General features: G+C 46.4%; 1 protein-coding gene across 9 annotated transcripts in view; it reads right to left on the reverse strand.

The window, feature by feature from the left end:
• Positions 1-25,904, reverse strand: part of BCAS1 (brain enriched myelin associated protein 1) — a 101,494-nt gene that overhangs the window by 42,310 nt on the left and 33,280 nt on the right. For 8 of the 9 annotated variants that reach the window (XM_070472785.1, XM_070472784.1, XM_070472779.1 and 5 more), the window contains exons 3-5: positions 24,728-25,299; positions 3,550-3,690; positions 2,285-2,329 (exon numbers count right to left, since the gene is read on the reverse strand). In XM_070472785.1, coding sequence (XP_070328886.1) covers positions 2,285-2,329; positions 3,550-3,690; positions 24,728-25,299 — 758 coding nt within the window. The remainder of the gene's footprint in view (positions 1-2,284; positions 2,330-3,549; positions 3,691-24,727; positions 25,300-25,904) is intronic. The other variant, XM_070472783.1, reaches the window with a different exon arrangement.

The raw sequence follows: 25,904 nt of genomic DNA on the forward strand, positions 1-25,904 counted from the left end.
GCTCAGAACTTTGTTTTTAAACAAAATCCATTTTTCTCTCTTGTTTTTAAGGGCGGTAATCCTGGTTTCCAATAATCTACTGATACATCACCCCCATCTCCCAATCACAAGACATCATCTGAACGCTTATCTTTGTCAAACTCTCAGGGATGATTTGTTAAAGAGCATTGTCACCATCTATTTTTGTTACACAGTGATTTTCAACATAGTAACCTATTTAAATGACCCAGATTAAGGCAACTCCATCTGCTAAAGACAATGACAAGATATTTAAGCTTTGTCTATAGGTCATGAAATAACCAGGTGAAAAACTTTTTTTAAATGAAGAAGAGAATGCAGTCTCTACTGATGGCTTTAAATATCTAAATGCTATTGTCATGTGAAAAAGAAAAAAATATATACCTGAAGATAAACAACTTATTTTTGCATCCTGGACTCAAGGCAAATCCTGTCACTGAGTGGCTTTCGTTCTCAAACTGATCTCCCCTTTCTTGGTATTAGAAACCTCATGGGAGCAATAGTACCCACAAAAGGTTCAACTGATTTCAAGATGGGCAGATCCCCTGGGCAAAAGATGTTTCTAGAATGAGCCAGTCCTCCGAGCCAAAATGAGACGAAATTGGGACTAAAATAGCCCAGTTACAATCATTCAGAACTGCTGACTCAAGTCACAAGTGCCGGGAGATTGAGTGTGCTAAAAACTGCCCAGGGCCAAATGAGAGGATGGACAAAGGTTTCAAAGGCATGAAACTAAGAACTTCAGTAGAAAACACATCCAGGAGGCAAGCGTGAGAACCAGGTTGGAAGGCCTGTTTGTGGGTGTCACAGGCACCCTACATTCACAAAACCCTCTTTTGCGATCCGGTTGCCTCAGTAATGAACCCACCCCTCTCTGAGCAGAACCATGAGATTTTATCACTAGGCACTTTCTGCTGGGGCCACATTCTAGGTGAGGCAGGAGCAGCGGATCAGAGGGAGGGCACCATGTCACTCAGAAAGCCACACATCACACCCACACGCCCACTGTTTTCCAACAACGCAAGACGCAGAGCCCAAAGAGAAACTCATGGACCCAACCATTCACTGAACTTGACCCTAGCGGCCTTGTAGCAAATAAACAACTTTATAGGGAAATGCATGTAGATGCCTCAGATATATCTTTTCTTTCAATGGAAGAAGAAAATTCTAGAGGAGCCAATCAACACAAGGCAAATGTAAACCTGGTGTTCAATCTGTCCTGCAGGGATTAGGGAAATAGGAATCACCTACATTTGAATAGAGCTCCCTGGGCTTACCAGGCATGGTCACACCTTCCTTCTGTGCTGGGGGTGGGGAGAGAGGAGTTTTATTGCCTCGGTTTTACAGATGTGGAAATTTGGGCTCACATGGCTTAGGATCACATAGCCTTCAAGTAGCAGGACTGTGGCTTCTGAGAAGACAAATTCTAGGATCCTTTGCATAGCTCAGCCCCTTCAAATATGGGAAGCAGCTGGACCAAGCTGGCCGAGCCGCTTGGGGGTCCCAGTGTCTTTCAAAGCACTTTCAGTCACAAAAAGGAGGACACAAGACACCCCTCTGTCACCAAGGTAAGTTTCCTCAAGATTCCTGGGAAATTCACACCACGTGTCCTGCTAAGAAGCCGGCTCTGTCGGGTGTGAAGGGAAAGCATCTCTAGAAAGTCGTCGCTCCAGACAAAACGGATTTTGAGGGGAACCGGCTGAATTTCTAGGATGACAGTGAAAAAGTGCCTGCTCTCCAGGGCGTCCGAACCCTTCCATTTGCCAGGGTCAACTCGTGACTGCTTCATGCCACCAAGAGATCGCCATCACAGTAGAGACTGATTTTTTTAAATGACACGAAAACCAAAGCAGGACTTTGTTTTAAAACCGAAAGCCTGGAGGCTTCCTTCTGCTTTAGACTGAGTCCCACCGCTTCCTCACTTCCAGCGGCGTTGACTCTATTCCCTGGGTCTCTCCACACACAACGAAAAAGACTAAGGTGATATATAATTATTAGTAGTCTGTTCTGATTCTGTGTGAGAAATTGGTTTTTGTGACATTATTTAGCTACAATCGGCACATATTTCAAGTTTTCCACCAAAATTTTCATTAAAATACCATTAACATAAATGAAACATTTTAAAGACAACCTAATAGTGGTGTTAATTGCTAAATATGTATATATGTATCTACATACACACATAAAATTCAAAAAACAAAGATGACATAAACCCAAATCCAGTTCCACACACAAACCCAAACATAAACATAGTCAGGCTACCTACCGTGTCTTCCAGATCTTTTTTTGTTTCAGCTTTGTTAGGTGAAACCTTAAAAGTTTAAAAAAAAGCAAATGTTACAAACCATAGCCATTTAGGGTGATTTTCTTTCTTTCTTTTCTCTCTCTTTCCTTTTTTTTTTTTTTGGCCATGGTGCAGAATCATAGTTCCCCGACCAGGTATTGAACCCAGGGGCCCACAGTGAAAGCATCAAGTCCTAAACACTGGGACCCCAGGGAAGTCCTTATTTCATATTTTTATTTAACATGGTCCAGTTTACTCTACAGGTAAGGAATATAATAAGAAATCCTGGTAATGCCTAGGTATAGAAAAGTTAATAAAGTTAATATTTTATAGTGAAATGCATCAGATCTTATACATTCGCTCAGAGCTTGATCACATTCAAGACTGTCTCCTAGAAGGCCACAGACTTTCCAACAAGTCTCCCACTAATCCAAGCAAACATATAGCCCTTTGGTGTTTCTCGCACATTCTGTTGATTTTTTCTGTTTTATCTTTTGAAGCTGGTCTTGGTCTATGGAAACAGCCCAAATGTATGGAGCTGCCTGTTTGATTATGCGTGCACTTACTCGGCCCTTTTCTGAGTGTCTGGCACGTGCCAAGCCACGGGCTCTGAAGAGCAGAGATGGGCAAGCAATGCAAGGCGGGGCTCCCTGCCTCGACCCAGTGAGAGCTTTCGACGTGACAAGATAGAAGGTGACCTCTACAGTTCGATTTCTCACTTGAGGGGCGAAAACGCTTTGACAGGTCAGCAACTCAAGGAGGTTTTTTCCAATTATGCCTATGATCAATGAGCATCAGACACCAGCTGCGGCAGAGTCCATGACCACGTGGCTCACGCTGTATTGAAAGCAAGAGGAGAGGGGGCGGCAGAGGATGAGATGGCTAAATAGCATCACTGCCTCAACGGACAGGAATCTGAGCAAACTCCAGGAGGTGTTGAAGGACGGGGAGCCTGGCGCGCCGCAGCCCGTGGGGTCGCGGAGTCGGGCGCGACTTCGCGACTGAACAACAGCATGTGGCATAGTTTGGTCGCCTGCCGTGCGTCTCGCAGTTGCCAGCAGTGAAGACTCCTTCAGGCAGTCAGTTCCCTTCCGAAGCACCTTGTCCCTGATCTCCAGAGTCTGGCTACATCACGATGACACCGCGTTTAGAACCATGCCCTTCACGTCTGTGTCATTCTTAGAACTAGCAAAACTTGCTTGCAATAGAACGTAGGAATAGAATACAAAGGAGAGGAAGTTACTCACCAGGGTTTTAAAGAAGCTCATGATGGAGCTGTCCTCTGCCTGGGCGTCCTTTGCAACCTCCGGCTGCTCAGGGTCCCCGGGGACGGAGTGACTCACAGTGGGGACTTCCTGTCCTCCCTTTCCCTCGCCGTCAGCTAAGTCCTAGGATCGAGACACAGTTTTCGCGGTTGCAACTTGTTGAATGTGGACTCTCAAAGTAATATTTTTGCTTCCCGCCTCTTTCTCCCTTACCCACTAATTCCAGCCATACTTCTTCTGCCCACGGGGGTGCAGAACAATCAGGGGCTTATGAGAGTCACTCTTCCTTCCCCGCCCCCTCTTTCTAACAGAACCAGCATCTGCAGTCAGTCGGAGGGACATTGTTTGCAGCCAGAGGCGAGCAAACACAGCAGGGCGCGGTGGGTCCCGAACAAAAACCCTTTTCTCCCAGCTCTGCAGAAAGGTTGTGCGTGAAGCCAGCACTCTGTGGTTCTCCAGTCTGATCATGGAAGATGCTTCTGTCTGGTTTCCCACCATCCCCAGCGGATTGTATCAACTAAGGAATGCACTGATGTTTTAGAATAACAATCCCGTCTTCAGGATCTGAGAGTTTATTGGCGAAAAGCTGGGATACAGGGGTGGACTTCCTTTTCTAACCCATTCAGGATGGCAGGATGCTTGCCAAAATGGCCTCTATTGTTTTCTTCACTCCCACGACCTCGGGCCAAGCCAGGCTACCTCAAACCCATCCATTCTGCAGGCCAGGTTACCTCAAACCCATCCATTCTGCAGGCTTGTTCTTCACTCCCACGACCTCGGGCCAAGCCAGGTTACCTCAAACCCATCCATTCTGCAGGCTTGGGCTCAAGTCTACTTTCTTCACTGAAGTCTTTCTTGGTCACAGCATGCACACGACCTATTCCCTTCTCTGGGTTTCTAGATCACTTCCCGGGGCAGAATCACTTGGCATATAGGTTAGCCTAACGTCAAGGACCAAGCCAGAAGAGTCTGCATCAGAAATGGGGCTTTCTTGGGAACTTCCGTGGTGGGCCAGTGATTAAGACTCAGCACTTCCAACACAGGGGATGTGGGTCGGATTCCTGGTTGGGAACTAAGGTCCCACATGCTGCACGGTGTGGCCAAATAAAGAATGGGGCTGCCTTTTTTTTTTTTTTTGGAACAGCTTAAAAAATATATAAACACATTTTGGTGAATATTTTAAAAGGTAATAATAATGTGTGTATTCCACACAGAGTTTTCCTCAGTTCCAGAGCTCTCTCTAAAGGGAGCAGTGCTTCCTGTGAAATGCCTCTGAAAGAGCTGGAACTTCATAAAACCCAACGCCGATCAGAGCCCCAGCTCTAAGTTCTCAGCTTTTCTAGTTCATTCCAGGCAAAATGGGTTTTACCTGGGAAGAGGTGCCCTTTTAAACAGGTTCTAATATAACTTCTTGTTCATGCTGTGTGCTGTGCTAAGTCTTGTCCGACTCTTTGAGACCCCATGGACTGTAGCCTGCCAGGCTCCTCTGTCCATGGAATTCTCCAGGTAAAAATACTGAAGTGGGTTGCCATGCCCTTCTCCAGGGGATCTTCCTGACCCGGGGATTGAACCTGTGTCTCTTACATCTCCTGCACTGGCAGGGGGGTTCTTTACCACTAGTGCCCCCGGGGAAGCCCTTTCCTGTTCATATTAGAACTCTAAAGTGAGTTGAACTTTTGAAAATTCCAAGGCATAATTCAGATCCAGGTTCTTAAGCAGGTTGATAAGAAGGCTGGCCGAAAATTTTGTGTCTAGCAGATGAGTGGCTTCCCAGGTGCACACTAGTGGTAAAGAACCCCCCGCCAATGCAAGAGATGAAAGAGACACGGGCTCAATCCCTGGGTCGGGAAGATCCCCTGGAAAAGGTAATGGCAACTCACTCCAGTATTCTTGCCTAGGAAAACCCATGGACAGAGGAGCCTGGTGGACTACAGTCCATGGGGTCGCAGAGTCGGACATGACTGAAGCAACCTAGCACTTGGCAAGTGGGGCGCCTATGTGGGTGATGATTTGATTTTAGGTGGTGCACATACACAGACACACACAGATGCATGAAGTTATTCTTTAGGAGTGTTTGTTTGGAAACATACTTCTTTGGTACATGAACAGTTTTGCTTGGATAGAGTTGAGTAGAAAAACTTTAGCTGAAATACTAAGTCAAAAAAATTACATTAATCATCACACAGGTGTGTGTAAGATGCGCCAGCATGGATGTGATACCAGGACTAAATCTAACGAAGTGCCCCACCAGGCCTGCTGGAGCTGATCCTCGGAGAGAGTTACTTATTTCCATTCACCTTCATTCAGTAACTTGGTGGGGGTGGGGGGGTGGAATTCTGACCACGTGTAAGCTGTAGAGAAGCCCCATGGTGTGAGTGCCGGGGAGCCCGCCCGCCCAGACTCTGGCCCAGACTCCGCCCTCTGCTCCATGGTTCACACCCCTGCCTTTGCCGCGTGTTCCCTGACGTCCGTGCCTGGACGTGCTCATGGGCCAAAAGAGCAGCAGCTGCCTCTGAGGGTCGTCGGGGTGTTGGTGGGATGATCCATCTAAAGGGTTTAGCGCGTGTGTAGCACACAGTGTCATTTTCCTGTCTAGTCGCTAAGTCGTGTCTGACTCTTTGTGACCCCACGGACCACAGCACGCCAGGCTCCCCTGTCCCCCACTATTGCTCAAACTCATGTCCACTGAGTCAGTGATGCCATCCAACCATCTCATCCTCTGTTGTCCCCTTCTCCTCCTGCCTCCATCTTTCCCAGGATCAGGGTCTTTTCTAAGGAGTCAGTTCTTCGCATTAGGTGGTCAAAGTATTGCAGTTTCAGCTTCAGCATCAGTCTTTCCAGTGAACACCCAGGACTGATCTCCTTTAGGATGGACTGGCTGGATCTCCTTGCATCCAAGGGACTCTCAAGAGTCTTCTCCAACACCACAGTTCAGAAGCATCAAGCTCACAGTAAATACTCAGTAAGTGCTGTCACTGTCATCATTCCTGTTGAGTTACTGAGCCTCATCCTGAGCCTCTCTGGAAGTGCTAACAGTCTCACAGTGGATACAGGCCGGTAGAGAAGAAGAACTTGGGTAAAAGGATAGGTGCATCCCACGAACCCCCTTAGCGGCCATTCAGAATCAGCTGGCAGCAGTTTAAACCCGACTTAACACCCAGACACTCCCTGAGCCAACCTGATCAGACTGTCTGGAGGTGAGGCTCAGGCACCATCATTTTTAGAGCCTCTGGGTGATTCCAATGTGCATCAAGGTTGAGAACAGCTGGGCTGAGGGATGAGGAGGGGTTGAAGATGAGCAGCATCTGCCCTCGGCCCTGGAGCCTGGGCTGCGGGTGGACACGTGGGGTGGGGAGGGCTGGGGGGGAGAGGAGTTTCAGACGGCGGGAAGGCCAGGAGGAAAGGAAAGGAGGACGAGGGGACGCGGGTGGGAAGGGCTTAAGGGGCAGGTTATTCAGTTGGACTGAGATCCAGGGGGGAGACAGGCTTCCCAGGCAGCTCAGTGGTAAAGAACCCGCCTGCGATGCAGACCAGTTTGATTCCTGGGCTGGGAAGATCCGCTGGGGAAGGGACAGGCTGCCCACTCCAGTGTTCTTGGGCTCCCCTGGTGGCTCAGCTGGGAAAGAATCCGCCTGCAATGCGGGAGGCCTGGGTTTGGAAGATCCCCTGGAGAAGGGAGCAGCTACCCATCCAGTATCCTGGCCTGGAGAATTCCATGGACTGTATAGTCCACGGGGTCGCAGAGAGTGGGACACGACTGAGCGCCTTTCACTTTCACTTCCTTTCTTTCACGGGCGGTCCAGGGGTTAAGAATCCGCCCGCTGAACAGAAGGTACGGGCTCGGCTGGTCCGGGAAGATCCCCCGAGCCACACACACCGAGCCTGTGTGCCAGAGCCCGCGCTCCGCGACCGGAGAGGCGGCCGCAGTGAGAAGCCCGGGAACCGCAACCAGAGCAGCGGCCGCTCGCCACAGCCAGAGGAAGCCCGCGTGCAGCGGGGCAGACCCCGAGCGGCAGGAATGAAATAAGTAAACAAAAAGTTTAAAAAGACTAAAACGTTTATACAAGCATTACAGGAGAGGGCTGAAACAGCAGGAATGAAGAACCACTCAAACGTCTCCACAATCCAAAACAAGTAAATAAAGCAGCGCGTGATAGTAACGTGTGGGATTCACCCATGGACTGCGTGACGGCATATTTTGCAGCCATACATTCTTTGAGGAATGTGGAGTGAGGACAAATGTCCATGGTAATATCATTATAGTGATAACCATCAACCTTTATATGTCAGGCCCAATGCTAAGCTAGTTAAAAAGATGTCATTTAGTTCTTGCAACGATTTGTAACTCCATTTTTACTGATGAATAAATTGATTCATGAAAAGAATAAATAATGTGCCTTTGCTCTTAGACTGAAGCTAGGATTTGACCCTAGGTCCAAATGATTTCAGAAGCAAAAAGCTTTTAAGTACCATCTTCACTGCATCACACCTCCCTTTCTTCAGGGGTTCACCCAAATACAAGAGTTTTCCTGTTTTAATCGCCCTTGTCTCCGTTCCTCTTCCCTGCTGCTTCCCCCACATTTGTCATCATTCACATATAGCACAGGTTCGATCCCTGGGTCGGGGGAGATGCCCTGGAGTAGGAAACGGCAACCTACTCCAGTGTTCTTGCCTGGAAAAGTCCATGGACAGAGGAGCCTGGCGGACTCCATGGGGTCACAGAGAGTCAGACATGACTGAACCCAATACAACAGCAACAATGTGTAACACATCCGAACCAAAGACAGGCTCGAGTTTAGTGTGTGATGAAGGTTTGTAACGCATCCGAACCAAAGACACGCTCGAGTTTAGTGTGTGATGAAGGTTTGTAACGCATCCGAACCAAAGACACGCTCGAGTTTAGTGTGTGATGAAGGTTTGTAACGCATCTGAACCAAAGACAGGCTCGAGTTTAGTGTGTGATGAAGGTTTGTAACACATCCGAACCAAAGACAGGCTCGAGTTTAGTGTGTGATGAAGGTTTGTAACGCATCCGAACCAAAGACAGGCTCGAGTTTAGTGTGTGATGAAGGTTTGTAACGCATCTGAACCAAAGACATGCTCGAGTTTAGTGTGTGATGAAGGTTTTTTATATTAAAGGATTTTTATATTGAAGATGGCCATCTAAAAAAGTTAACACAGCGCCACAATCCTACACCAGTGTAAAATCTAAATGGATAAACATACTAGAAGAGCACTTGGGAAAAACTTTCATAATTTTGGGTTGAGAAAGCTTTTGTAACTTTGACTGAAAATCCAAAAGTCGTGAAAGGAATGGTCGAAAGTCAAAAAGCCTGAATGTTTGAAGACACTCTGTAAGGAGGCTGGGGTTAGGAGCAGGCACCCCCGTTTGTTACTGAGAGATGTGTAAGTAACTTCAGTCCTGATGGAGGGAGGTTGAAATCTTGGCACTCTCCACTAAAATTAAAAACATTACATGTTCTTTTAAGGACTGCCCTGGTGGTCCTTGCAATGCAGGGACGTGGGTCGATCCCTGATCGGGGAACTTGAGATCCTAAACACTGTGGAACAACTAAACTCCTTGAGTAGAAACCAGCGAGGCCGCACACTGCAGCCGGATGGATGACGGGTGAAGGGTATTGTAAAGAGCATACAATCCTTTACCCAGTGATTCTGCTCCTAAGAGTCGAGTTGAAAACTCAATTCACATAAGTATGAAATAACAAATACACAAGCTTATTTACTACAATGAGGTCATGGCAGATGCTTGGAAACCTGCCAACTGCCATTAATAAAGTCCTGGGTAAATAACTCATGGTACATCCATTCATTGGAAAACTATGTGTTCCAGATTTGGAAACTGTACAGATACAGACAGTTGTGTTAGCTGGGGAAAAAAAAACATGGACTAGAACACAGTGCATATTATATTACCGTTTGCTTAACAAGAAGGAACATGAATTTATGCTTGTCTTTTGCTTGTATGTGCTCAGGAAAGATTCATTTAAAAATACAAACAGGGATTATCTGTCAGGAGTGGCATTGCTAGGCAAGCACGCCATTTAACAATTTCTTATTTTACGCCATGTGAATGCATTATGTATTAGAAATTAAAATCAGAACAAAACATGTGGCTTCCCTGGTGGCTCAGTGGTGAAGAGTCCGCCTGCCAATCTGGGGGAAGCAATTTCGATCCCCTGTCTGGGGAGATCCCACACGCCGAGAAGCCACTAAACCCGTGGGCCCCGACTACCGAGCCGGTGCTGGAGCCGGGGAACCGCGAGGCCTGAGCCGGCACGTCCTGGAGCCTGCTCCACGGCAAGAGAAGGCACCGCAGCTACAGAAAAGCCCGCAGAGCAATGAGGACCCAGCACCGACAAAAATAAATAACAAATACAGCAAAGTGCGGACGACTGATCCAGACTTAGAGAAGACATCCAGAGAGCCAAACCGCACCGCGGGGAAGGTGAGCCGGCCCACGGCCACCAATTTGTGGCTTACGCCTGAACTACTGGGTTATTTGTAGGATCTTTGTCCTTAACTACAGATATATCTTCGCTACTTTCATCAGGCCTCTGGCTCATTTTGAGCAAGTGAAATTTTAGACAGAAACATTCTCCAGGAACAAGGCAGGCTTCTCCAGGAAATATCTGGAAACTTCTTTTTAAGCAAACAGGCATCCGTGGTGTCAGCTAGTCCTTCATCTGTGTGGAAGAGACCTACATACATTTCTTTCCCTTTCAGTTGGCTTCAAAGGGCAAACAGATCGAAACACTAGTTAACGGATCACAATTTGTCACGTTGAAAAATTGTGCTGCCTTATCATAATTTGATTGTCTGTGATCAAACCCACATGGGGCTTCTGGCACCTTCCTTCCACTGTAAATTGTCAGCAGGGTTCCTTCTCCCTTGAAGCAAGGTCTGCACTGTCCGAGTGAGAATACAAGTGAAGGCAGGATGATCAAGGCTGAAAAAGCCTCGCCTGGAACTACTTGTGATTAATGTCTACCTCACCTAGAGGTCCCCACCGATCAGGCAGCACTGGGTTCATTCTGAACTTTTGTACCAAGAATCACGGGCCAACACGCAGCTTAACAGGGAAAATCTGTCTAAGCAATGTCGACTGGTACAGAAAACCATTATCCCACTCGCTTCCATCTGTTGGAAATTCGAGCCACATGCCATCTGGGATAAAAGGGAGAGCTACACTTCCTCTCCCACTTGGTTGCCCCAGAGGCACGAAGGCCATCACTGGCTCAGCAACAACGGTCTCCAGACAAACATCCAGGCTTCGCTTTCTTCCCTCCGAGAGCACAGCGCCTGCACACACCCACTGTCACACTGAGGATGAAAAATGGGGTTCCGTTCAAGCTCAAAGCTAAACAGTCATCCTTCAATTTTCCTAGAAGGGAAAGAAACTAATCAAATAAGCAGGAAGGGATTCCAAGACCAAAGTCTACTAAAAATGATTAGTGGAAATTTAACATTTCTGAAGTAATTTGGGAGTTTTTTTTTAACACCTCGTTTTACTACAAAGCTCAAAGCCACCGAAGGAGGATCTATGCCGGGTGTTTATTTTGTATTTTTACTGTTTTCCCTTTATTCTTTTCTAAGATTTATGTATATGTGTATTTTTCGGCCGCCCTGGGTCTTCTCCGCTCTGTGCAAGCTTTCTCCAGCTCCGTGGAGCGGGGGTGACTCCATCTGTGCGTGGGCTTTGCAGCGGCCTCCTTGTTGGAGCACAGGCTCCGGGAGTCAGCCTTCAGTAGTTCCGGCCTCCAGGCTTAGTTGCTTTGAGGCATGTGGGATCTTCCCCGACCAGGGATCGAACCTGTGTCCCCTGTATTCTGGATTCTCAACCACTGGACTACCAGGGAAGCCCTTTCCCACTATTCTTGCCCAATTCACATCAACAGAAACGCATTCACATCTTTTAAGCTCATGGCAAAAATAAGGAAAGAACTCAAATAACACAGCCGTAAAATACAGTTATGAAAGAACTTTGAAAGCTGCCCACCCGCAGTTTTTTCTCTTTCCAAAACACACATTAGCTGTGCGTTTTAAAAGCCAGTGTTATTTCTGAACAAGAAATTGCCACGCAACCTCTGGATTGCACAGTCCCAGAAGGACTGTAAGTGACAAAAACCCCTGCTCAACCTCTGGTCACTTTGCAGTTTCCGACACAGCTCAGGACGGCGCGAGCTTCATAGCGCCGTCTAGTGGAGGAACGGGGGAACTACCCAGATTGCAATATTTTCCTTTCACTTCGGCAGTACTCCGTGCTTGCTTCATTTATAGAAAAGAGAAAATTTACATGAGCAAAGAATGAAAGTATTAAGTGCACCCATTATCCCATTACAGCAAATAACTACTATGAACAATTTTCAGTTTTGCATTTCAAGTCCCTCTTTGGATAGAAGGATGAATGTACATGTTGACAGGCAAGGCAAACATGATATTTATCCTAAAAGGATATTTCTGTATATACTACTTTGAAACTTGATTTTCTTATTTAACATTATGTTATAGCTATCTTCACAATCAATAATTCTATTTCTATGTCATCTTGTTCATGATCTCCAGTGTAAGGGTATACCAGAATCAGTGCAAAGTCTAACTAGATCTTTTAGATCTTCCCAACTTGAAAAACTATGACCAACCTAGACAGCATATTAAAAAGCAGAAACATTAGTTTGTTAATAAAGGTCCATCTAGTCAAAGCTATAGTTTTTCCAGTAGTCATGTATGGATGTGAGAGTTGGACTGTGAAGAAAGCTGAACTTCGAAAAATTGATGCTTCTGAACTGTGGTGTTGGAGAAGACTCTTGAGAGTCCCTTGGACTGCAAGGAGATCCAGCCAGTCCATCCTGAAGGAGATCAGTCCTGGGTGTTCACTGGAAGGACTGATGCTGAAGCTGAAACTCCAATACTTTGGCCACATCATAAGTATTGGCCAAATACTGACTCATTTGAAAAGACCCTGATGCTGGGAAAGATTGAAGGCAGGAGGAGAAGGGGACGACAGAGGATGAGATGGATGGATGGCATCACCCACTCAATGGACATGGGTTTGAGTGAACTCCGAGAGATGGTGATGGACAGGGAGGCCTGGCGTGCTGCGGTCCACGGGGTCGCAAAGAGTGGGACATGACTGAGAGACTGAACTGAACTTTTCTCTTACAAATAACGTGGGACTTCAAAAAACACAAAACCTTACGGATAACACGTTACGCACTTTCTCAATAAATTCCTAGATGTCATATTTTCCTTCCAAATTTCTTAAGACTTAAAAATTGTGTACTGCCAGAGCGCCACAGTTGAAGTAAACTTCCTAGTGAGCCAAGGAGTTGATTAAGAAATTACCAGACACTTCAGAGGGCAATAAAAATAACATAAAAAATGTGGAAGTGTAAAATCTGGATTTTTTATTAAAAATTCACACTGGCAACTGTAAAAACTGTATTTACGTTCAAACTTCGTTTAGGACTCAGTTGCAGCACACGTGGCCTTCGCTGTGTCTCGCAGGGTCTCTGTTGCCGTGCTCAGGCCTCCAGGGCGGCACGTGGCCTGAACCGCTCCGCAGCATCCGGATGTGGGACCTTAGTTCCCCGCCCAGGACTGGAAGGCAGGTTCTTAACCACTGGACCACCAGGGAAGATCCTGAAATCTAGACTTTTCACCGTCTTCTGGCGCGTTTTCTAGGTGGGAGAATCTTCACATCCCAGATCTAAAAAATGGTCACTGACCTGTTTTCCCCTCCTCTTTTTGGAAGGAGAGAGGGAACCCTGTTCATTTTAGCTGCTTATCCTGGTTGAATCAAGCCAGGTTGGACCAATTATCCCGTATGATATGCTTTATTATAAATCACAAGCTCACCACCTGTTCTAATACCCTGTAGACATAACCTCGGGTTATTAATAGCTCATCTTACACCTTTGGCAGCGGAAGTGTAACAGCACCTCACATGGTGGGGCCTCGTTAACCCGTGGTATTGACTGAGGCAGAGACGTGATCTTTATGAGATTAAACAAACCAGCTGTCCATTTCAGTCATAGGGGGAAGGCGGAAAGAAATCTATCAGAGAAAGCAATGCGCACTTTCTTCCTATAAATACGGGTTTTCCATGTTCTCTCTCAGCAACTCCTCCACTTGAGGGGTGAGTGAATTTTTCAACTTGATTCCCGATGGCAAGTGAGATGTGGGTAGAGAATTAAGCAATAAAATGTTCTTTCCTCGCTTCTTTTTTTAGGCAGCAGTAATTACTTTGGGGATATTCCTAAGGACGCATGAGCTGGCATATCCTTAAATAAAGTCCACCATGTATGATATCAAATGGAAAAATGCGCTCACAGCAGGTAAAGAGTGGGTGCACAGTAATTCCCAGGTCACGTCGGGCAGAAAAGAACCTGTGGACGATGCACTGGTCCTGTGATTAGTTCCAGCATGGACAACCCCTAGACTGATAATGACATTTTACATTTATTAGAGAGAAAGAATCCAAAACTAAAAAAAAAAAAACTTTAAAATATAAAAGCAAATAACCCATAGCCTAGAACAAGTTCGTCATCTGTTTAACAAACACTTCCCGAAAGTGAGAAAACTGTTTTGAATAATGCAAAATTAGGTTGCATATTTTCTAAGAATTGTTTGGACTTATTCAGGAAAATAAAAGTCACAACCTTTTCCCTGAATTTTTGCATTAGACTGAATCCTTCCTGACTCTACCCTGTATCCAATCCTAATTATCAGGTTCCTCTCTCCTCTGCTTTATATCTCAAAACTCTGTTTATTTTTCACTTGTAACTCTTTTTATACACTGGAACTGCTTATTTTCTTGGTTATTTGTCTTCTCCTTCATGGATCATAGCCTTGACAGCACAAAAAGCAGAGACATCACTTTGCCAACAAAGTTCTGTACAGTCAAAGCTATGGTTTTTCCAGCAGTCATGTACAGATGTGAGAGCTGGACCATAAAGAAGGCTGTGCGCCAAAGAATTGATGCTTTCTAATTAGGTGCTGGAGAAGATTCTTGAGAGTCCGTTGGACTGCAGGAGATAAAACCCGTCTATCCTAAAGGAAATCAACCCTGAATATTCATTGGAAGGATTGATGCTGCAGCTGAAGCTCCAATTTTTTGGCCACCTGATATGAAGAGGAGACTCACTGGAAAAGACCCTGATGCTGGGAAAGATTGGAGGCAAAAGGAGAAGAGGGTGGCAGACGATGAGATGCTTGGAAGGCATCATTAACTTAATGGACACGACTTTGAGTAAACTCCGGGAGATGGGGATGGACGGGGAGGCCTGGTGTGCTGCGGTCCATGAGGTTGTAAAGAGTCGGACAGGACTGAGCGACTGAACAACAACAGAATTGTTGATCTTTGCACTATAATAAAAGCTCGCGGGGGGTATAACATTCTGTTCATCCTAAAATCATTCCTGGCACAAAGAAAGCACTCAGATGTTTGCTGAATGAATGAATGAAGAGTACTGATCTTTCTGATTTGCTGTTCAGCACCTGCTTACAAACTGACCGTCGGGCAGGATTTACAGCTTATTAGCCTAGATCGCTACAAACTGTCTTACACGCTATGAAGGATGAAAAGTGGTCTCTGTTGGAGACATTTTACTGTACTCCCAACTCTGCCACAAGAACAGAGCAGCTCACGTGCCGCCCTTCGGGGAGCCGCCTGGGCAGGCTGGGCACGTGGGCCAGCTGTGGAGGAACACGCCGTTTGAGGGGGGGCACAACTCACAGCCCGCCGGGGACGGAAGCTCCTGCTGCCAGAAATGCACAAAACAGGGATTCTACAGAGATCTCAAAATTCAAAACTGCTGTCAACTTTGTCAATTCCAAAATGCTATCAATGGACTGACACACTGTTTAAAACACTGTGTAGACCAAATGGGCTTCCCTGCTGTCTCAGACAGTAAAGAATTCGCCTGCGATGCAGGAGATCTGGGTTTGGTCCCTGGGTCGAGAAGATCCGGTGGAGGAGAGAAGGGCTACCCACTCCAGTATTCTCGCCTGGAGAATTCCGCGGACAGCGGTCAAATAAAACCTATGTGCAGCTTCATACATCCCACAGGAGCCCATGTTTCAACTTTGGTCTATGTGCCTAGCTCAGCATTTTCTAGAAGAACTATTCCTTAGGAGGTATACCCAACTGGCTAGACAACTGATAGTTCTGTGCAGATGGAAGCCTGAGAAAGACTCAGTTAAACAAAGCAAAGCAGCAGCGGCGGTGCAGGACTTCTCAGAGCCTTTAGTAGGCGGATGTCTTCGGGAGCCTTCGGGAGAGACGACAGAGCAAGTGCTATTTCCCGAAACTACTTGGGGACGGTGTTGTATTTCCAGGCTGATCTCACTGGACTGATGAGCCTACAGAATATCAGTTTGGGAAACACTAGCTTCAGAAATTTAAACAAGATATAAGATGTTTCCAAAGTTCAAAGTGTTCCCTCTTTTTGAGCTCACAGTGGTCAACCACTTAAGGTGACAGACTGGAATCTGCCACTTTCTAGCCACGTGATCTTAGCCACATTATTTCACCTCTCTGTGGGCTATTGTTGTGTCGTGTTAGTCACTCAGTCATCTCTGGCTCATCTGAGTCAGTAAATGCTCAACAAATCAGGGCTGCTATGATAACCTTGAAGAAGAGAATTAGACTGGATAATGCCAAAGGGTAAGTAAGTAAGTAAGTAAAGTCACTCAGTTGTGTCCGACTCTTTGCGACCCCATGGACTGTAGCCTGCCAGGCTCCTCTGTCCATGGGATTTTCCAGGCAAGAGTACTGGAGTGGGTTACCATTTCCTTCTCCAAAGGGTAAGCAAACTCAAAATATAGTTTGCCAGTTCACTGCAAAACACAATTCACTTACTGTTCAACCATGAGGATTTGCACCATAACATACTGAAGACTGAATGAAAATATCAAATAAACAGGAGAGATATGACTCTGCACAGTTTATTGAAGCATCTGTAGCATACGTGTCGCTCCTCCAGTGGCCCAGTTCAGTTCAGTTCAGCTGCTCAGTCGTGTCCAACTCTTTGCGACCCCATGGACTGCAGCACGCCAGGCCTCCCTGTCCATCACCAACCCCCGGAGCATGCTCAAACTCATGTCCATCGAGTTGGTGAGGCCATCCAACCGTCTCATCTTCTGTCATCCCCTTCTCCTCCCACCTTCAATGTTTCCCAGCATCGGGGTCTTTTCCAAGGAGTCAGTTCTTCACATCAGGGAGACAAAGTGTTGGAGCTTCAGCTTCAGCACAGTCCTTCCAATGAATATCCAGGACTGATCTCCTTTAGGATGGACTGGGTGGATCTCCTTGCAGTCCAAGGGCTCAGTGGTAAAGAATCTGCCTGCCAATGCAGGAGACGTTGCTTTAGTCCCTGGGTTGGAGAAGAAAATGGGGACCCACTCCAGTATTCTTGCCTGGGAAATCCCAAGGACAGAACAGCCTGGTGGACTACAGTCACAAAAGAGTCAGACGTGGCTCAGAAACTAAACAGCAACAACACGGCACAGCACATAAACATTTTAAACCATTTTCCTTGAAAGTGTGTTTGGCAGAGCTAAGCGTGAGATTACAACAACATCCTCTAACACGCTTTGAAAACTCGGAACATGATGGGTACCGTCTTTACCCTTGTCAGAGTCATCTAAAGAACATCACTGCCTGCCAAGCTGTGCCAGGCAGGGTCTCCTGGGCACACCCAGTTGCACGAGAAGCAGTCACTTCCTTCAAGATCACTGTCTCCCTACATGAAAAGGATGATGGTGGTAGAAAAGAGTCTTTCAAGCTTCAGATTGTGACTATGAGTGGAATGGAACATGATTCAGTGAGTCAAAACCAGCATTGCTGTTGCTGTTGTGTAATTACCAAATTGTGTCTGAGTCTTTGCAACCCCATGGACTATAGCCCACTCCTCTGTCCACGGATTTCCCAGGCAAGAAAACTGGAGTGGGTTGCCTTGCCCTCCTCCAGGGGATCCTCCTGACCCAGGGATGGAGCCTGTGTCTCCTGCATTGGCAGGCGGATTCTTTACTGCTGAGACACCATGGAATTCCAAAATTAGCATTAAAGGCTATCAAATGAAATAGACTAGAAAGAGTAGAAAATATCAGCCCATGTTACTTGCTGTAAGAATGACACTATTTTGTGAATTCTCATCTATCTCTATGGGTCATAGTCAAGTTAAAGAGCTAGTGCAATGAGTGTATTTAAATAAATGATCATAGGGAGATACTGCAGTAGCGTCTACCAGCTCCATCCACTTAGTGATTTTCTGACATGAAGTTGGATAGAAAACAATGTATCTGGTTTCTATCTGCGGCATATCACCTTTGCTGGCAGAGCCTGCTTTCTGTTGAAGAAACCTTCCACGCTTCCCCGACCTTGCACCTCCAACCAAACATGTGACTCAGTCCCTCCAATGAGTAAATTTTAGGAAACTCATATTTCATCTGGTAGGACAGTATGACTCTACACACTGCTTAGAACTATGGCAGCCTTCTTAAAACCACAAAACCAATATTTTATAGCAACTGTAAATGGAGTATAACCTTTAAAAATTGTGAATCACTACGTTGTATGCCTAAAAGTTATAGAATGTTGTACATTAACCACACCACAAAAAAAGGAAAGCGAACACCCACAAGCCTGTGAACCAAGTCGATACTCAGAGGGTGCTGGAGACAGATGCATCCTGGGGCTGTGAAGATGCTGAACGGGACGGAACCCATCACTTCTCAAATTCTTATTTATTATGTACAAGAAATGTACATTTTCCACATTAACTAATCCACTGTTGAGTCAGCAGTTCTGCTATTTTTTTTAAATTGCAGCCAAAGGTACCCTAGATGATCTACTACTCAAACTCCATCATGCTGGAAGACCACTTGCTCTATTTCATAATTCTTTATTTCTAAGTTTCTGACCGTTTAGCAAATACCACCCTTTTATTTAGCCTCCTGACTACTGACTGCTTATGTCTCCTTCTGTCCCTTCAGCAGCCTCAGGGCAAGCAGTATCTTCCTCTTGTGGGTGAAACACGAGGTTCTGAAACGACAGAGCGGCACAGGCTTTGCTCACTGCTGGGTCTTAATTCCAGCTCTGCCTGCAATTCACTTGTGTGGCCTTGAACCAGGAACTTAACTTCTCTGAGCCTGAGTTTCCTCATTTGCTAAAGGGCAATAAAAAAGTCTACCTTGTTGTGTTGTTACAAGAATCAAAGCAGATAAGGTGTGCCAAATGCTTACTACTTGGCCTAGGAATAACAAGCTATTAAAAACTGGGGCAACTGCTATTATTTAACTTTACCAAACTTTGCCAAAGTGTTAGAATCTGAACTCATTTCCATATCCATTCAGGCTCCTATCACTTCACATCACGTCTGCTACTGTAAACATTTTATATCAAAGGTTTCTTAGTGCTAATTTATAAAGTTCATAAAATTACAGTGCTATAGCTAAAATTGTGTTATAGCTAAAATTTGAATTGTGGTGCTGTAAAAGACTCTTGAGAGTCCCTTGGACAGCAAGGATTAAACCAGTGACTCCTAAAGGAAATCAACCCTGAATATTCATTGGAAGGACTGATGCTGAATCTGAAACTGAAGCTCCAATACTCTGCCCACCTGATGCAAAAGAGCCCACTCATTGGAAAAGACCCTGATGCTGGGAAAGACTGGGGACAGGACAAAAAGGGGGCAACAGAGGATGAGACGGTCGGATGGCATCGCTGACTCCATGGACATGAGTCTGAGAAAACTCCGTGAGATGGTGAAGGACAGGAAAGCCTGGCGTGCTGCAGTCCATGGGGTCACAGAGTCGGACATGACTTAGCGACTGAACAGCCATAGCTAAAAGCCTCGCTTATTTCATAACTTGATAATTAAAGGTGAGGTTTCCCTCTGTTTTGACAAAGTCTCTTGGGTGGATACTTCTCTTAAGTTATGACCTTATCACCAGAGGTAAACAGCATGAAATAAAAACACATCTCGTAATTTACCTGGCCTTTCGAATGTTGAAGGTAGGTGGGGTTTTTTGTTTGTTTGTTTTTGATTTGAGGTTAACTCGGTATTTTCCACATTTGCATGTACTAACATTTTTGAATAGCACTTCCTCTCATTATCATTCAGTTTTCCATAGTCACAGTGTTATTGCAATTTCAAATAATTGGTAAAAATATAACATTGAGAATGAGAAGCATGGGTTTTGGAGATGGATAATTGGTTTTTGCTGCGTAATTGGGGTAAGTGGCGTGGTTTCACTAAAGTTTTGATTTCTTAATCTGTAAAATGATAAAGATATTAAAATTCTCTTGGACATTTTGATGTTTCAATTAGATGATCCCTTCAAAGAGATTTTATCACAGAATTTCACTGAATATATAGAATACCCCCAAAATACTAGAGGAATTCATGTCCTCAGAAACCACCCAGGATGGGGAACATCTGATCAGCTTCATGGAGAATTTGGCCCTTGAAGGTAAAGTAAATTTCTGACAAACAGAGAGAGAAGGAGATGAAGGCAGAGAGAGGCCTGGGGAGCAGATGGTGTCTGCACAGGTCACATGTTGGCAATTTTGACCAGATGAATTTAAGGGAATAGGACAAAATACAGTTAGGAAGACAGACAGAAGAAAGCTAGTAGAGACCTTGAATGTCAGACTGAGAAACCGAGGCTCGTGTGTATAAGCACTGAAGTTCTATTCTTTCTAAAATAATTTCACAACTCCTGCATCTTTTTTTTACAACCCAGATTAGGACATAGGCCTCACCTCATGCAGTTTTAAAGTTAGATTCAATTGTGCTATCTCTGCAAGTTTTAGCTGAAGACTATGGAAGGGAAGAGTAAAAAGACTAAAATTGTGAAGTAATAGGAAGAAAAACCGTGGCAGTAGTTAAATTTTATTTTTCTCAGAATTCAACATCTCTGTCTTAAGTGCTTCAAAGCTAAGCTTTCACAGGTGTGAATACTGTAAAAATGTGCTTGATATGATCATTATCCCCATTGTACAGATGAAGAAACTGAGGCTCAGAGTAGCTGCGTAGCTTGCCCAAGGTGGCACAGCCAGTAGGTGACAGAGGCAGACTTGAAATCCATGTAGCCTGGCGGCAATGCGTATGTGTTGGGGCACTACCTTATACCACCTAGAGAAGGACTCTGCAGACCCTGGCTCTTCCATTCCAACTCCACCGCTGAAAAGCAGAGCTATAAGATGAGCTGCTATTAACTGAGGTGAGAAGCCTATGGATTAAATGAGTAGGTATTTTGTTGTCATCGTTGTGGGGTGTGGATGAACAGTTCCATTTGGGACATATTGAGATTGAGATGATCAGCACATCTCTTAATATCTGATGCTCTCTTAATATCTGTCGCCTGAACGAATTTGTGCATCAATACCTTTATCACACCCTCCCTTGAAAATGTGTCTCCTACTCCATTATACAATCTTTGAAGGTCCAAGACCATAATTTTTCGTTTAGATGCCTTGCACAAATTTGGTGTTTAAATAACAATCGCAAAATTTACTTCAACTTTAAAAGAAAAAGAATATCCTTGTTTAAATCTCCTGAATCTGTGTTTGGCAACACTTAAAACATCTTCTCTACCCCCCAACACAAAGACACCTCTGGAATTGCCAGTGACAACAGAAATTTAATGTTTTTCTTTTTTTAACCAAAAAAGGTCAAGTTTTCATGATGTGATCAGTTTTGAGGGGAATGAAGCTCCTAAATAAATGCTTATCTTAAAGTTCTGGTTCAATTGTTGGGGAGTGGAGGAAAAAAAAAAGCCTCCCTGCCAACATGTTGGTTTGTGTGAATCACAGCTCAGTGAAACCTTTCAGGCATATAATTTATCTTTTCTTTGGCCTATGTAGTAAATGCTTCATTTGTTCATGAATTCTGGCCTTGTTTTAATTATACTATGCTCTGAATGTAGTGTTATGAGGCACAAAAATAAGATTGTCATTCTGAAAACACAGAAGATTTGTGTGTTTCCCCTAGAATGAAATGGTGGTATCTTTCCCCCAGTTCACAGCTCTGTGGGTTTGCGGTTGGAATTCCAATCCAGCAAGGAACACAGCCGTGAAACTGGGGGGAAGGGTTTGTGTGGGTGGGCGGGGAGGGACAGCTGAGCCCAGGGCATAATTTACCCTCAGAATTCTGAATCAATACATTGATGGCCACGGATGCATGATGCGCTCTTCCCACCAGAAAGCCATTGATTGAGAAGTTTTATTCCTGCTACTTTCTGAGGGCCGTCCTCTTTCACTCCACCTCCAAGACAATTGATTTTCCCCCTAAATACAGGCTGCACAGCCAGGGAGCAGGTCAGAACTTTTAACAATCAGAAGGCTGTTCTGTTGTTTAAAATCTTTGCAAATATATGTATCTGAATTTCCACAAGTTTACAGACTAGCAGAGACATCAGTGTCTATTTCATGACTTTTCCATAGGCCAGTGTAGGTTTGATCCCTGAGTTGGGAAGATCCCCTGGAGGAGGGAATGGCAACCAACTCCAGTGTTCTTGCCTGGGAAATCCCATGGACAGAGGAGCCTGGTGGGCTACAGTCCATGGGGTGGCAAAGTTGGACATGACTGAGCATGCACGCAGGCAGACAGGCAGAGTGAGCCCTCCATATTTCAAATTCCAAGGATACAACCAACCAAAAATGGAAGTTTGCTGTGTAACAAACACAGATGCAAATTTCGTGGGTGAGTCTAAGGAAACCAATGCACTTAATTCCAAAAGGACGGTAAGTGACCATTTTTAGATCTTCTGAGAGGTTACTGTAACTTCAAAATATCACCCACGGGCCTTGGTCTATTAAATACCTGCCATGTTGCCAACACAGACCCCATCTCCTGGATCAAATTTGATTTTGGAACTCATTTCACTCCAACTGAGGTGCTGTTCCAAAGAGAGTGCAATTTAAAAAAAAATAAGAGTTGATAAAGCACAATTCTTAAACTTTGCTGCCCATTTTTTAGGATAGGAATGGATTGACTGCCTTAAGTTTTTATGGTTAAATATATTCAAGGGTCGGTTGTCAGAGACGGGACTGGTTTACTTGACTACTTTGGGGATTTTTCTATTCAGAGATGGAATACTCAGTCCTTAATTCTCTTCCCATAGATGACGCAGTCTTTTCCCACCTTGGGCAATGGGCTGGCTTTGGATGCCCATGGAAATGAAACATGACCACGCAAAACTCAGAGCGGCCTGGGGAGCCCGTGACCATTAACGGGATGGCCACAAGAGACCCCCGCTCAAAGTAAAACAGTAGGTATTTTTTCAAATATTCCTGAATACTGATGTCCTTGATCCAAGACAAGGACTCTGGGCTCCGGGTGCAAACATTTGGCAGACGCCTCCCTGGGCCAACTAGACTGATGCCCCTTGAGTCTGGACAACTTCTCCAACACGTGGCCCCTCCCGGGCCCCCGCTAGAGCCCTGGGTGCTTGCATCAGAACGATGAGTTTTTTGTACCTCTCACTAGACGGCAACCCCCCCGAGGCCAGCGACCTTCTCCCCACCACTGTGGTCGCGCCCCGCCTGCATCTGGCAGCGTCACACTCAGTACAGATCTGATGTGTGCGTGCACGCTAACTTGCTTCTGTCATATGCGACTGTGTTGACCCTGTGGACTGCAGCCCACCAGCCTCCTCTCTCCGTGGGCTTCTCCAGGCAGAACACTGGAGTGGGGTGCCATGCCCTCCTCCAGGGGGTCTTCCACACCCAGGGACTGAACCCGAGCCTCTTGCACTGCAGGCAGGTTCTTTTACCCTCTGAGCCACCGGGAAAGGGCACAGACTTGATGCCAGCACGCCTCTGAAGACTCGCTTTGAATTAAACAGAAAGTTTATTCAGTAGCCTCCTGAACTGTCGCATTTGGGGAAGGGGGCATCTAAAGGGCAATTCTTCTAACTTTTGGAAGAAAATTGAAAAAGCAGCTCTTGGAACAAAAATTTACAGATAGGACAAGGATGCTGATAGCATGAGCCTTAACATACGAACCTTATTTTCTTTCCCCCAGCTCTGTCCAGAATTTTCAGCTATTGTCTAGTATTTACAATATAATTCTTGACACCACCTGGTGGTGTCAGATTAATGCGATACTTATTTTTCTGAAAGAAAAATAACATCCGGCCAGCACCTGGCACATTGTAAATGCTAAATAAATGACAGTCAGCGTTACTGTTAGCAACTTGGCAGGGAAGCTAGCTGTCATTAAGACAATTATATTGACAACCACGTAATAATAATCAGCCCACCTAATTTTTTCCTGGCTCTAATCTCAACTAGAGGTTCTTGACTCCCAAATTTTGAAAAATACTGTTGTTTAAAAATCCATTAGCTAGAGGAATAAGGGTCTTAAAATACAATGTATCTACTTTTATTTCCTTCTTCACTCAGAGTTCTTTTCTGGGTCCCCAATAAAAACAAACTCTCAAAGTTAAAAGTAAATGCTCTTTTTTTAAGATCAAAAGAACTTGCCTTTCTTTGCACAGGAAAGAAAACGACTAATTCGGATGCCTCTTAAAAGAAAAAAAAAAATTCTTGTTTTTACAACGGGACTACCCCAGTTTGTTGGAAAATAATTTGTACACAAAAGAGTTGGCCCAGAGTTGTAAAAGCCCTTTACGTACACTTCAGTGCAGAAGACAGTTAAAGATTAGCCCAGGCTATTAAAAGTAAGAAATGCAATGCATTCCCAAAAAAGCCCATAAACACACTGTATATGAAAGCAGCTACTGAGGCGGGCGGGTATTCCAGCCTGTTAGGAACCGTCTTTATTCTGCTAATGCCTTTCCTCCAGACTCCATGGATCATAAATGCAACCTGTCCAGCTCCGCCTTTGATAAGTGGAAGGACGGATTCATCCGCATGTTAGTCACCCCCTCTTCTGTTACATAAACCAGATGCCACAGCTCTTATTGTTCTTGCAACAGATGTTTCTGCCCTCAGAAGCGCGGGCCGGCACCGGGCCACAATGTGCCGCTGGTTCGGGAGGGGCCTACGGCCTGTCACCTTGTCAGGACCCCTCAGCGACGGCAGAGCAAGACGCGCGATCATCCCGGCCCGCAAGCGGCCCCGGGCCCCCCACCCCCGAGCGTGCACTAAGAGCCAAGCGGATCGTCTCACCGTCTCTGCAGGGCCATCCTCGGCCTGCGTGGGCAACCCCGGGACCGCGGCGGCGGGGCGAGGGCGCTCCGTGCTCTCAGCCTCCTGGGGGACGTCCACGGCGGCTCTGTCCCGTCCCTTGTCCAGCTTGAAGAGTTTGTCAAAGAAGCCGGGGTCCTTGGGCTTGGCGGGGGCTGCTGCCCCGGCCGCAGACGGAGGGTGCTCCGGCCCAGGGGTGGCGGGGAGGCCCTCCGCCTGGGCCGGGGTCTGCCCCGGGCTTTTATCCGGGCCGGGCCCGGGTGCAGCTGCCACCGGAAGCGCCATGGGCTCACTCGGGCCTTTGTTTCCCGGAGCTTTATCGGAGCTGACATCAAGCCGCACGGACCCGCTGGATGAATCCGTGGCCTGGTCTCCGGTACGCCCTGGTACAGGCCGAGAGAGTGTCAAGAAAAAACGAGATTTGGCAGCTGGTGCCCGGGGTTTGGCCTCCTTCCCAAGACTCTCGCCGCTGGCCTCCGCAGCCGCGCTGGTCTCCATTGTCTCGGGGGAAGAAGCGGCCACAGTATCCTCCGGGACGCCGGCTCCCAGATCGACTGTGAAGGCAAACATGAACAGCGGTCATTCACCCCAGCGGGGACAGCCGAGGGGCGTGGGCGGACTCCCCGCGTCCCACACACACAGGCGGGGAGACAGGCCGCGGGCCCCGCCGGCCCTGGCCCCTCCGCGGGGCGGAGGTCAGCTGTCCCGGCATCTTCCGACCCAGGCGAGGGGAGGAAGCCAGGAGGAAGGGGCCCGCCAGGGGCCGTGTGGGGAACGCTGACCGTCTGCTTTTACCTCCACGGGATCCTGGGAGAGGCAGGTCATCAGGATGCCACCTGCGAGGCAGGCCGGCGTCACGGGCTGAGGAGAACAATCTCCCGGCCTCGGCCTCCTGTCTGGGTCGGGAGAACTCTTTGCCGGGTCCACCTCGTGCCCCGCAGGGTGCTGGGCAGCACCCCACGGGACACCCGGAGCACCCCGAGTAGGGACATCGGAGATGTCTCTGGGTGTTGCCAAACGCACATTTGAGAAGCGCAAAGCTGGACTGTCTATTTGACTCTGAGTTACTGAGCTTTTCTGTACCTCCGTTTTCTGGTAAAATGAGGAAAACAGTAGAACCTATATCCCAATCATTTTGTTACTGAGATTCCATGGGTTA

Source organism: Odocoileus virginianus, chromosome 9 (genome assembly GCF_023699985.2).
Source record: "Odocoileus virginianus isolate 20LAN1187 ecotype Illinois chromosome 9, Ovbor_1.2, whole genome shotgun sequence".
Classification (NCBI taxonomy): Eukaryota; Metazoa; Chordata; class Mammalia; order Artiodactyla; family Cervidae; genus Odocoileus; species Odocoileus virginianus.